The sequence below is a fragment of the Entelurus aequoreus genome, linkage group LG11 (genome assembly GCF_033978785.1).
Source record: "Entelurus aequoreus isolate RoL-2023_Sb linkage group LG11, RoL_Eaeq_v1.1, whole genome shotgun sequence".
NCBI lineage: Eukaryota > Metazoa > Chordata > Actinopteri > Syngnathiformes > Syngnathidae > Entelurus > Entelurus aequoreus.
The window spans coordinates 65,693,261-65,706,102 of record NC_084741.1 but is presented as its reverse complement, the minus strand read 5'-3'; the positions used below and the strand labels follow the sequence as shown (position 1 = coordinate 65,706,102).

At 39.5% G+C, this 12,842-nt stretch overlaps 1 protein-coding gene and 1 long non-coding RNA gene across 8 annotated transcripts in view; one reads left to right on the top strand and one right to left on the bottom strand.

Annotated features, from left to right (window-relative positions):
- Positions 1 to 7,197, top strand: part of fam131bb (family with sequence similarity 131 member Bb) — a 77,248-nt gene extending 70,051 nt beyond the window's left edge. For all 6 annotated transcript variants that reach the window (XM_062063781.1, XM_062063779.1, XM_062063782.1 and 3 more), the window contains 3 exons: positions 1,887 to 2,203; positions 4,174 to 4,440; positions 6,702 to 7,197. In XM_062063781.1, coding sequence (XP_061919765.1) covers positions 1,887 to 2,203; positions 4,174 to 4,440; positions 6,702 to 6,941 — 824 coding nt within the window. In that variant the 3' untranslated portion in view covers positions 6,942 to 7,197. The remainder of the gene's footprint in view (positions 1 to 1,886; positions 2,204 to 4,173; positions 4,441 to 6,701) is intronic.
- Positions 446 to 11,750, bottom strand: LOC133660356 (uncharacterized). Of its 2 annotated transcripts, XR_009827810.1 has the most exons (5): positions 11,055 to 11,750; positions 6,676 to 6,949; positions 4,106 to 4,275; positions 1,864 to 2,074; positions 446 to 1,104 (listed from the first exon to the last, which is right to left on the bottom strand). It is a non-coding gene; the product is annotated as an uncharacterized LOC133660356 (long non-coding RNA). The 2 variants fall into 2 exon arrangements; XR_009827809.1 differs by lacking the exon at positions 11,055 to 11,750 and having other exon boundaries at positions 6,676 to 7,226.
- Between the last annotated feature and the right edge of the window lie 1,092 nt (positions 11,751 to 12,842).

Below are 12,842 nucleotides of genomic sequence, written 5' to 3'. Positions count from 1 at the left end.
TAAAAGAGCAGAGCTGATGCAACCAGCTGCCACTCCAGCAGTGACATTTCTACATATGGTTACAAAAGTAAAACGACAAAAAAACCTAAAAATTATTAACCAATAATATATATTGCGCACACATGATCGCACCATGCATGGACAAGCAACCAAACAAAAACATAATTTCATGTTATGTTGTGATGTTGTATTTTATTTTATATCATATTGTGGGCTTTTTTTCTTTTTCTCTTTCTTTCTTTTCTTTTTCTTTTAAATTGTAATTTTACTGCCTTTTTTACATCATGGCCAGGGGACTACAGATGAAAACTAGCCTTCTGGCTAATTCTGGCTTTTTTTACCCATGTGTAGTCATGTGATTTATGAAATTGCACTGTCCCACATGAAAGTAAACTAATCTAATCTAATATAAAAAAATAAAAATAAATTTCTTGACTATAGAGGATCCATCGTATACACATTCATTTCACAAATGAATCCCTACTCTGTATTAATTATAACATGGTCTGGATGTTGCAAAGACAGAAACCAGCCCCATCTGTTGGATGCGGCGATCTAGTTGTCTTCTGCAGTGCAGTTTATTTGAGTGCAGTGCAGTGCAGATTGGACTAAACCGATGATGTCTCACAACACGTTCACATAATTTATTCATACATCTCATGCGATCAGCTCCAACAGGTTCACAGTGAAATGGTTTTCACTTCAGAGGTGTCATAGTTTTGATACCTTCAGTGACAATCTACAATGTAAATAGTCATGAAAATAAAGAAAACACATTGAAATGAGAAGGTGTGTCCAAACTTTTGGCCTGTACTGTACATTCCTTGTTAAATAAAGAAATATCTTTTTTTTTTAAATGACACCAAAACACATACATTTAATTCATTTGAGTAAGTCCTCAAATTCTCTAGCAGCTATAGAATTATAAAATGATGTTGCTGAATAGACGATGTGTCTAATATTTTTTTATTTCTGACCGTCCAAAATGTTGACACACACACACACACACACGTAGGACAGAGGATTCTCGTCTGTCCATCGTCTTGTCTGTGCAGTGCAAGCACTGATCCTGCAGCCGTGTGTGGAACTGCCAGTTTGCGCGTCCTTCCCGCAAAATAAAACACAAAATAGTGCTTGCAAAACGGTGATGAGTGTTGATAAATCACATTGTGTGTGCTAAATAATTGTATTTGCATTTTCTCCTCCCAGTATTCTAAGCGCTTTGATGACCAGCATATATTTTGCATATTAATGAAGACAGAGACGCGAAATGGATTGCACGCCTAATTTTGCCCACTTAACAGACGCAATCCACTTTGCGCTTGTTATCAGGTTTGCACGTTTTTTTTTTTGTACACACAAACCTTTAGTAAATCGGGCTTTAAGTGTTCTTGGTAGAAATCCCAGTTTTTGCATGTTTGTGTTTAAGCTTCACTAATGCTTCACTAATGAGTGTTGGGTGAGCACCCGTTTGTCCTACTGCCTGGGCGTTCCTTGAACGCACCCTAGTTGTGTGGATCATTACCAGGCTGCCTGTTTGCTTTTCTAACTTTCTCCGCCATTTCATTTAAGTGGAGATACACTTCTATACCTTTGGCCACTCTAAGCCAGTGATTTCCAGGAGGTACATCACCATCTAACAAACCCTCCGTTATACTTCTTCTCTTAACACTGCTTGTTGAGGTTGGTCTTTCTTTTGAAATAAGTGTGGCAAAAAGATAAACAAAAAGCAAAACATGCTTACCATAGTTAATCTTGATACGCAAATGTGGTTTGAACTCTGGAATTTTGTGTCTGATTGCAAATTTTCAACTTCCCCGTACATTCACGTCATCCTTTATCAAATAATAATGGTTCTCATACCTTTTTTCCCGCCAATATTCCAGACCAGATCTTGCACCACTCCTCTGCGGAAGTGTGGCCCCACACCTATGTCTCCCAAGGACACTACTGCCTCTCTTCCTCGGACGCTTGGGATCCCATCAACAATGATTCGACTGGCGTGGCGTCTCCCCCCACCGGCTCCTACCTCTTGGGCACCGAGGGTTACGACGGGCAGGCGGCCGCTCACTTCCTGTCGCAACAGCAGCAGCAACAGCAGTTAAACCTCCAGCAGCAGAACCAACTGCAGCAGCTGCAGCAGATCCAACAAATGCAGCACTACCAGCAGCAGCAGCAGCTCCTGCAGTATCAGCAACAACAGGTCATTACACCAATAGAAAATAACTCGACACCATTTCCATCCATCTATTCAATTGATATACCGCTCGTCCTCATTAGGGTCACGGGTGGGCAGGAGCCTATCCCAGCAGACCTTGGGTGAGAACACCCTGGATTGGTCAACAATCACATACAATAGCACATACAGGAAAACAACCATCCATACTCTCATTCACACCTATAGAGACCTTTTAGTATCCAACTACAAAACACAAAACCCAGTGAAGTTGGCACATTGTGTAATTCATAAATAAAAACAGAATATAATGATTTGCAAATCATTTTCAACTTATATTCAATTTAATAGACTGCAAAGACAAGATATTTAATGTTCGTACTGAGAAACAACATTTTTTTTTTGCAAATAATCATTAACTTACAATTAAATGGCAGCAACACTATGCAAAAAAGTTGGCACAGGGGCATTTTTACCAATTTGTTACATGGCCTTTCCTTTTAACAACACTCAGTAAACGTTTGGGAACTGAGGAGACCGATTTTTGAAGCTTTTAATGTGGAATTATTTCCCATTCTGGCTTGACGTACAGCTTAAGTTTGTTCAACAGTCCGGGGTCTCCGTTGTGGTATTTCAGACTTCATAATTTTCAACGGGAGACAGGTCTGGACTACAGGCAGGCCGGTCTAGTACCCGCACTCTTTTACTATGAAGCCACGCTGTTGTAACACGTGGCTTGGCATTGTCTTGCTGAAATAATGATAATGTTGCTTGGATGGCAACATATGTTGCTCCAAAACCTGTATGTACCCTTCAGCATTAATGGTGACTTCACAGATGTGGAAGTTACCCATGCCTTGGGCACTAATACACCCCCATACCATCATAGATGCTGGCTTTTGAACTTTGCTCCTATAACAATCCGAATGGTTCTTTTCATCTTTGTTCCAGAGGACACGATGTCCACAGTTTCCAAAAACAATTTGAAATGTGGACTCGTCAGACCACAGAACACTTTCCCACTTTGCATGAGTCCATCTTAAATGAGCTCGGGCCCAGTGAAGCCGGCGGCGTTTCTGGGTGTTGTTGATAAATGGCTTTGGCTTTGCATAGTAGAGTTTTAACTTGCAAGCACAGATGTAGCGACGAACTGTAGTTACTGACAGTGGTTTTCTGAAGTGTTCCTGATTTCATGTGGTGATATCTTACACACTGATATCGGTTTTTGATGCAGTACCGCCTGAGGGATCGAAGGTCACGGGCTTAGCCGCTTACATTCAGTGATTTCTAAAGATTCTCTGAACCTTTTGATATTACGGACCGTAGATGGTGAAATCCCTAAATGTGTTGAGAAATGTTGTTCTTAAACTGTTCAACAATTTGCTCACGCATTTGTTCACAAAGTGGTGACCCTCGCCCCATCCTTGTTTGTGAATGACTGAGCATTTCATGGAAGCTGCTTTTATACACAATCATGGCACTCACCTGTTCCCAATTAGCCTGTTCACCTGTGGTATATTCCAAATAAGTGTTTGATGAGCATTCCTTGACTTTCTCAGCCTTTTTTGCCACTTGTGCCAGCTTTTTTGAAACATGTTGCAGGGATCAAATTCCAAATGAGCTAATATTTGCAAAAAATAATTACGTTTCTCAGTTCCAACATTAAATATCTTGTCTTTGCAGTCTATTCAATTGAATATAAGTTGAAAATGATTTGCAAATCATCGTATTCTGTTTTTATTTACGATTTACACAACGTGCCAAATTCACTAGTTTTGGGTTTTGTAATAACATGTACAGGATTTTGGAATATGGAAGCATTGTGTTTTATTTCCGTTATATTTTGGTATTTACATTTCGCTGCACAGCATAGCTTTTCTTGAATTTTGTCTGCAAACACAATACAGGCTTTGTGTATCTTTTACGAACCATAATTGGATGGATGAATCCAAACAGATCCCGCTGATCCCAGTCTCGTCATTGTTGTTGCTTTCTAGTCGCTAGAACACAGGCTGCACAGCGCCAACCACTCCTTGCAACCGACCCCCAACAGCACCATTCACAGCCTGGTCCAACACGTGCACCCGCCTCTGGTTGACCTATGGAACACGGGACAGATGGAGGCCTATCAGGTAGAGGCTGGAGGCTACATGGGCGTGGCGGCCGTGGTGGAGCCCAGCCTCTGCGTCCCCGGCGGAGAGGAGTTAGTGGGGAATGAGCACTCGCCACTGCTGGAGCAGCAGGAAGAAGAGGACGACATTAAGGTGAGGTCCTGACAACTGATCCTCTGAAATTTTTTCTCGCGTTTTGTGTGTGATAATCAGTTGTTTCTTACTCCATTTCGAACAATTCCTAAAAGTTTCATCTAACATCTGCCTATAACTTTTTGAGGTACGGTATGTTGCTAACCAACAGACAAACCAATGGCAACAATTACATAACCCCCTGGCTGACGTAAATAGCAATTAAATATCAAGCACAAGACTTGACCTTATGCTACCTGCCGACAGACACGACACGTAATAATTGCGTCAATGCCTATAACACGCCAGTAGGGGGATTATCACTCTGCAAACACGTTCCTATTCCCTCTCTGATGGCATGTTCAAATGAGTACTGTAGTTTCATTACACTGTGGTTAACTCCTGTTTGCACTTGTCTGACATTTAATCGCTCCTTTAATCGCACTCGTCTCATCACAGAGTGTGTGGTCTACAAAAGCAAATAACCACCGGGGTTCTAATTAACACCAAGTCATAAAACATTGGCAGTAACAGCTGTGACTGGAGGCAATCTCCGAATAATGGCAGTAGCTGCTTTTAAAGTATCATGACTGGCCGTATTTACATCTGCATGCGCATTAAAATGTTGGTTGCCCCTGAAGTGTATTTTTGGTTTTGTCACCGCCTCCCGGGCAGGAGGGTGACACGACAGTGCGGCTGGATCAAAAGAGACGTCGGAGACGCTTTGCTGAACAAAAAGTTGCTTTATTACAAGCGAGTGTCATTAAACAGGTCTGCAGTACTCGGAGGAGCCTAAATCGAAAAATTAAGGACTCCTAACTGGAGAAGCCAAACCATCAGTTTTTATATTCCTCCTTTCTGTCTCTGGGTGTGTGTGCTAAGTCAGGAGAGCGCATCAAGACCATAACAGAAGATGTTCGTGTGTAAGTGTCTGGAAAACAACTGCTTTAAGTCATAACTCAAATGCTGGCATTGAGGTAGTCTTTTTTTCAAGGATATGGTTATCACTTTTGCATTCCAAAGTCCCAATTAGAGCCTCTTTTCCTACGAGAAGTGATCCAATCCACCTGCGAATATCAAACTAAGGGGCCTTATCTATTAATGTGCTCAAACTGAAATACAACTATTTACTTAAACTTGGTGGTTTGTTTTCTCCAAGGTGAATATAATTCATCATATGTAAAAGATAATATGAGTTAATTAATTCACTTCACCCCCACTAAGATGTTGGTGTGAAACATATGCGTGCTACTTACTGTACTGTTGTTAACCATGAGCTAAGCAGCGGTGTTAAGGCTGACTGAGCAATTTGCTCCTCGCCATTATTACAACATTGATTCTGTTGGTGCTGTACGGTGTAATGTACTTGTTGACAAATGGCAATGTAGTCAAAGAGCTATGTTTTGCCTTCTACTTTCTCGTCAACTTCAAAATTATCATTGAAGTAAAATTTGTAATTTTTTACAGGTTCCAGCTGTATAATCACTCGCCATACAGCAATAGATATTTGTCTATTTTTTGACCGCTTCTGTTAGCTACCTCTCTTTGTTTATAATGTATATTTTCTGCAGGATCTACTGTTTTTTTTATTTATGCTGCCCTTTTTTTGCTGCAGCTGTTACATATACTGTAATATTGTGCAAGTTTATTGGGATTTGTTATATATTGTATATATTATATAATATAATATAACTATATATCAGTATGTATTATATACTGTATATATAATATGCAAATATTACATATATGTTATATTTATATTGCTACTACGGTACATTTTTAGTCTACTTTATACCTTTTGTTTTCGCCCTCTTTTTGTGCCCTTGTGTGCATTATCCTTTCCATCCTTTGTAACTGAGCTACTGTGTGGAACAATTTCCCTTGTGGATCATTAAAGTTTGTCTAAGTTTAAGTCTAAGTCTAGACCCCCGTCTGTACGCGGTTTGGGATTTGCATAAAGAAAATATATTTTTTATAATGGTAACTTAAATAGAAAGTTGTTTGATGGCGCTATCTGCAGGGGGGGAAAGAGTGATGCAGATACGATTCCAGCAGAAGGTGAAGTCTTACAAGACAATTCACTCACATTTTCAAGCGGGAAAATGCTTTGAACATACGTTGTGTGGTGTAAGTTTGGGGGACTACTGTATAGATAATAGAACAAAATATAAAATAATATGAACGTTTTTAACACCCGGCTTTCCAAATAACGCCTCGTCTTCTCCACAGTTTCGATAAAGAAACGCCACAACTTACGGTATCCATCTGTGTGTTTGCCTCAGGATAGAGAGGTGACACTGTGTATGGAGCCAGAGTCGGCCACATTGACTCCGCCCACACAGCCAGGGGACACCTCCGGCGGCAGTAGTCCGGGGCAACAGCCGCAGGAGCCAATGGCTGAGCTGAAGGCCTCCGATGCGGCGACGTCCATCGGCCTTACTCACACGCTACAGGAAGAGGAAGAGGGGGAGGAGGGCCAGCAGCAGCAGGAAGGGCTGGCCGCTTCCATGGCAACCAACTGACTTCCTGGCTGTGTGAAGTGACAAATACAAACTGACCAGCAGAGTCAGATATAGTAATACATTATCTATCTATTATTCTGTTGCTTTTCAGGTATCAAAAACAAAAACAAAAAAAACTTTTTTTTTGCAAGATGGACTGAAAAGCGGACTGAAGGAAGACCTGATGCAACAAACTTTGTAAGCCTTACATCCCAAAGGTAAATAATGAAAGAAGATGGAGGAGGAGGCGGAGCTACACAAACATTACCACCAGGGACAGGGGGGCGGGGGGCGGGTGGGGGGGGGGGGGGGGGTGTTACATGCATGCTTTCTTCTGACGACTGACCCCATCATCCTATAATGAAAATTTAGCATAATTAAACATTATAATATGAATAATTTTGTAATAAAGCAGACAAAGGAGCAAGATAAAAATCAATGTTTAAGTGTATGATAAGATATTAATGAGGGGGGGCAGTTTACAACTTACAGTATGAGAACATTGTGCAACCCCCTTCTGACAAAAAGCAGGTTTTAAAGCCCTCCAATGATTAATTCTTCCATGACTGCACACAAACTATCATTGCACAGATAAGGATTGTACTGTAAAAAAAAATAATAATAATAATAATAATTGTGCTTCCTACTCTGTCGCTCTGTATGCATGTTCCTACGGAGTACCTGTACTATACATCACTGTATAGACTTTGCACTGAACCATAGCGGGAGGAGGGTGGGATTTTAACCGTGGGCTCGGAGCAGCTGGGGAAAAAAAATAAAGACAGAGCTCTCTTTTTTTGCACTGATGCAATCCAACCGATCTGAGGTTGCCTTTTGGACTTTTGATGTTCGCGGAGGCTTACTCTTAAAAGCTTTTAGCACCACACACACACACACACACACACACACACACACACACACACACACACACACACACACACACACACACACACACACACACACACACACACACACACAACCACTTGAAAACAACACCAACCCTCAGTTGATGATAACGATGATGACAAACATTATTTGAATGTACGGGAACACTTTCAGTGGGGATTTGGGTGTTGAATTTTGGATCATTGTTGGCTCATCTGCACCACTACTACTACTAGTACTACTACTATTACTACTACTTCTACTACTACACAGCTCCACAGGTATTTGGACAGTGAAACTACCATAATGGACTTAAAATTACAAAAACATGTGGTTGAAGGGTAGAATTTTAACTTTAAAAGGGTTTCACAAAAATATGACATTCAACATTTTTGTATTAGGGGCATTTTAGCGCAGCATCTCCATTTTCAGGGGCTTATGATGACACAATTGTGACTATAACCATGTATTGTATATTTTAAGTTTCCTGTTGTGTGTCATTTGTTAGTTAATTTGGACCTAAGTGACATTTGTGGCATTGCTTTGGAATACATGATAGCATACAGCAGGACCCCAACTTACGAGCTTAATTGGTTCTGTGACAGAATTCGTAACTCAACACACTCAACGTCTCCATTGAAATAAATGTATTTAATTAGTGCTTGATTAAACACGTAACATGCCTTTTGAAAAAAAAACAAAAAAACATATTGCATAGAAACAATACAATAGAAAGTACTACTAACATTTTATGAAGTAATATAATAATAATGTACAGCATTTAAATTGGAGAGTGGAATTCTACGGTATATCATTGCAGCTGCTTCTCCGTCAAACACACCATCAGCAGCTTTTCCATATTTTCATGAATAAATGTCAACCGTTTCTATATTATTTTAACATTTTCGGCTGGCAATAGGGGCGGTATGGCATAGCGGGTAGAGCAGCTGTGCCAGAAACCTGAGGGTTGCAGGTTCATTTCCCGCCTCTTACCATCCAAATCGCTGCTGTTGTGTCCTTGGGCAGGACACTTCACCCTTTCCCCCAGTGCCGCTCACACTGTTGAATGAATGATGAATGATAGGTGGTGGTCGGAGGGGCCGTAGGCGCAAACTGGCAGCCACGCTTCCGTCAGTCTACCCCAGGGCAGCTGTGGCTACGAAAGTAGCTTACCTCCACCAGGTGTGAATGAATGATGGATTCTCACTTCTCTGTGAAGCGCTTTGAGTGTCTAGAAAAGCGCTATACAAAAATGTAATCCATTATTTATTATTATTATTCTGCTTCAGTGTGGCGCAGACTAGCAATGCTACGCTCAAATTGATTTACAATCCAATGCAATCCACTTTCTTTGTATAGCACATTTTAAAAAACAATAGAAGTTTCACAAAGTGCTGCGCAGAAGTTAAATTTGCCAGGTTGGCGACACGTTCGGTCATGTTTTGATGATCTTTTTTCAATGAATATCATCCGCTTCTTCTTCTAAGCACCGTCCTTCACACTCACTTTCTTCCTTTCCAGGGTTAAAAAAACTAAGTTATGTCTATCTCTAGCGATAAGCTAATGCTAGGGAGTTTGTTTTGGACAGATCTTGCGACGTTCACTGTGAGATTTTATGACAGTGATGCTTATAACTTCAATTTTTGTTTGCAACCTAAAACATAATTAGCCAAGAGACGGCTCTTTTCTCAAAACACTCTTAAATTGAGGTAAAACCGATATCCTAATGGTCAATGACTTATGGACAATTACTTCAGCTGACTTAATGGTTTTTCAATAAATCTTACTAAAATTTTACATATATGTGCTTTTCAGTCCCTTAAAGATGTGTGCCAAATTTCATAGCAATTCAACAAAAACACCCGTAAGTTACCGCAGGTGTTAGTTAGCTTGACTGTATGTAAGACTTGTAATAAATAATATTGTTTTTTGCGAAACTTTTTCATCAAAGCTAAGTCTACAGTTCAATCACCTTTTTATTGTTTCATTTAAAAGCCAATGTGGTAACGAATAAAAGGAAACTTGTCCAAATACTTGTGTGGCAAAAAGACAATATCTAAATTGTAACCAGCAATAGGCAGGCACAAGGCTGCCAGCTCTTGTTACATAGATGTAAATAGTACCGAGAAGTGTAAAACACCTCGCACTCACAAATGCTCTTCAAAAGTATTATACTTTTTTAAAAATCTTTTTGTGTTGGGATTTCTCCTGAACTCACATGCTTGAATTTACCATTCATGATGAATAAGTTCCATTAGACTAGAAATGAAAACCAGGGCTGCTCAATCAGCCAATCAGGGACGGAGCATAAGGCGTCTTCCTTGCTGACGTGTGAGGCAGCTGCTTGGGGAGTGTGTCATTGCTTTTTGTGCGGACATATTTTCTACATTATTTTGACTTGTGTTCCTGCCAGGAAAAGGAGAGAGGAATGTGGAGCTAAACAAGATACTTTCTGTGCATGGAAACTTTTCCACCATTTCTCATTGATTGTGTGAGAAACTTTCAAGCGATAAAAAAAACAAAAAAACGGACTTGAATGAATTGATGTATTGATTGCTTCTTTATGCAACGTTGGGACAATGTTTATTTTTCTACTTGAAATCCCTAAAGCTAGAATAGGTGTCATAGTTGTAATGGCAGTGGGGAATGGCGCACTTTGACCCCAAGAAGACAACTTGGCGAGGGTTAAAAGGCAGATTTTATCACTTTTGACGAGTGTACAACGGCTCCAGACAAGAATGTCTTTGTACAATGGCACATATTCTTTTATTTATTGAGCAATTAGGGAGAATTAGCTTGTATAGGATCTTATCATTTTATTAGACGCTGCTTTGGTTCCATAGGGGCTCACCTCAGAGATGAACCATGCATGGAAAAGCAGAATCGCCACTGCTTATTTTTTTTTTGGCAGGGGGTACAGGGGTGCTGAATCCCTGCTTTTATTTTGTTGAGCAATCAATGAATTAATAAATAAGAAGCCACATTTATTCCTGTGGATGTTAAGGCTTTTAAGATCAAGTCTCTCTCCTTTTGTATGTGACTGTGACTCAATCATTTGTATCTGTTGTCTATATTTCTATGTTTGTGTGTATTTGTTGTCATGTTTGAAATATCACTGCCTGGTTATAAAAAACAAGTTCAACCAAAGGATATTGGAGGCAATCAGACATTTAATGTGCATCCAAAAACATGGCCGCTGTGTTAAATTGCTGCACTTGTGTAAAAGAGTGTATAAAAATTGGCACTTACGCATGATTGACAGCCCATTCTTCCTACTTGTCTTCTCCTTTTCTTTTTTCTTTTTTGTTTTGTTCACCTTTTCTCCTGCTGAATCCTGCACGACCGAACCTCGTTACACCACTCCTCCTCCTCCTCCTCGTCCTGTGGCGCAAATAAAGAGACAAAACATCAAATGTTTTTGCATATGTGTGGACATATCTTTTAGCCATCATCAGTGAGAACCAACAACCAATAATGGAGGAAGGGGGCAACAAGGTAAGTGTAGAACAGACCATTTTTATCCAGCAGGAGACTGTGGGCTTCTGCAGAAAAGAGCAGACTGTGGAATATAGTACAATACAGCAGCATCCAAAGCTCAGTTAGATTCTGGCATTTATAAATTATTATTATAAATCTTGAAGCAATTTGTTGAATGTTATAATTTCTAATTTATTAAATACTATGATTTTTTTTCTTAATTTTTTAATATTATTTCTCACAATTCCATGACTTCTTGTCTTAAAAATTACATATTACAACGTATATTGTTAGTATTATTTTAAAAATATATATTTTATTTACACACAAATTACACATAAAAAAACAGTAAATAATATTGGTAATAACATTTTTTTATGATAATGTTGTATAATTTTCTAAAGTTGAGAAAAACTTTATTATTGACATAATCATCAAACACATCGTCAGTTGAAACGAGATACGTTAACAAACGTCAGGAATTGAGGAGAATGAGGGCTATCACTGCAAGTACAATTTTTATCCAAGAGAAGACTGAGGGCTACTGCAGAAAATTGAGGAGTAAAATGCAGCAGCGTCCAAAGCAACAGGGTAAGCCAGGGGTCCCCAAACTACGGCCCGCGGGCCGGATACGGCCGGCCAGCGTCCAAAATCCGGCCAACAAGGAAGTCCCAAGTTTTTTTAATGTTTTATCTATTTATTATATTTTAAAATCTGTCCTTTATAATCTATTTTCTAAAAATGCATTTTCCTATCGATAACGTGACATCGCGCTCACGCTGCATTGTCTTTTAGTGCGTAAGGAATATCCATCCATCCATTTTCTACCGCTTGTTTCTTACAAGGTCACAGGGGATATATATAGGGGATATATATATATATTTATATACAGCCCGGCCCCCGGCCAAATTGTTTTCACCCAATGCGGCCCCCGAGTCAAAAAGTTTGGGGACCCGTGGGGTAAGCTAACGTTACAATTAGTGTTTATTCTTATCATTTATTAGCTGTGGAAAAACAAATAATAAAAATTTAGCAACTCCAAAAATGTTACACTGAATTTAATCAATATTTTCTTGTTCACTCAATTGTATTTTTTGCAGTTTTACCTAAAGAAAGGGCACGATAAATGATTAGTCTTGGAAATGGATGTTAGAAACTGACTGTTGATTAGTGTTGTGTTGAATTACATTTTAATTTTCCTGAGGGAACTCTCCTGAAGGAATCAATAAAGTACTATCTATCTATCTATCTATCTATCTATGAGGCAAAATGGAGTGTACAACTTGGCTGCTACCTGTTAAGTCAGTTTCAAGCAGTTTGCTGTGGAAACAGAAAGTTGAGCAAGTCCACGCAGACATCCGCTGTGGCACAACTCCTTGCACTGAAACAAGAGGTCTGAAGTATACAAATAATTTCTAATTAATATTAATAAAAACATGCAGATTTTTTTTCCTCCATATAGTTTTGTTTCTTAACATAAGGAAATACAATTAAAAAAATGTACACAAGTCATACTTGCCAACCCTCCCGAATTTTCCGGGAGACTCCCGAAATTCAGCG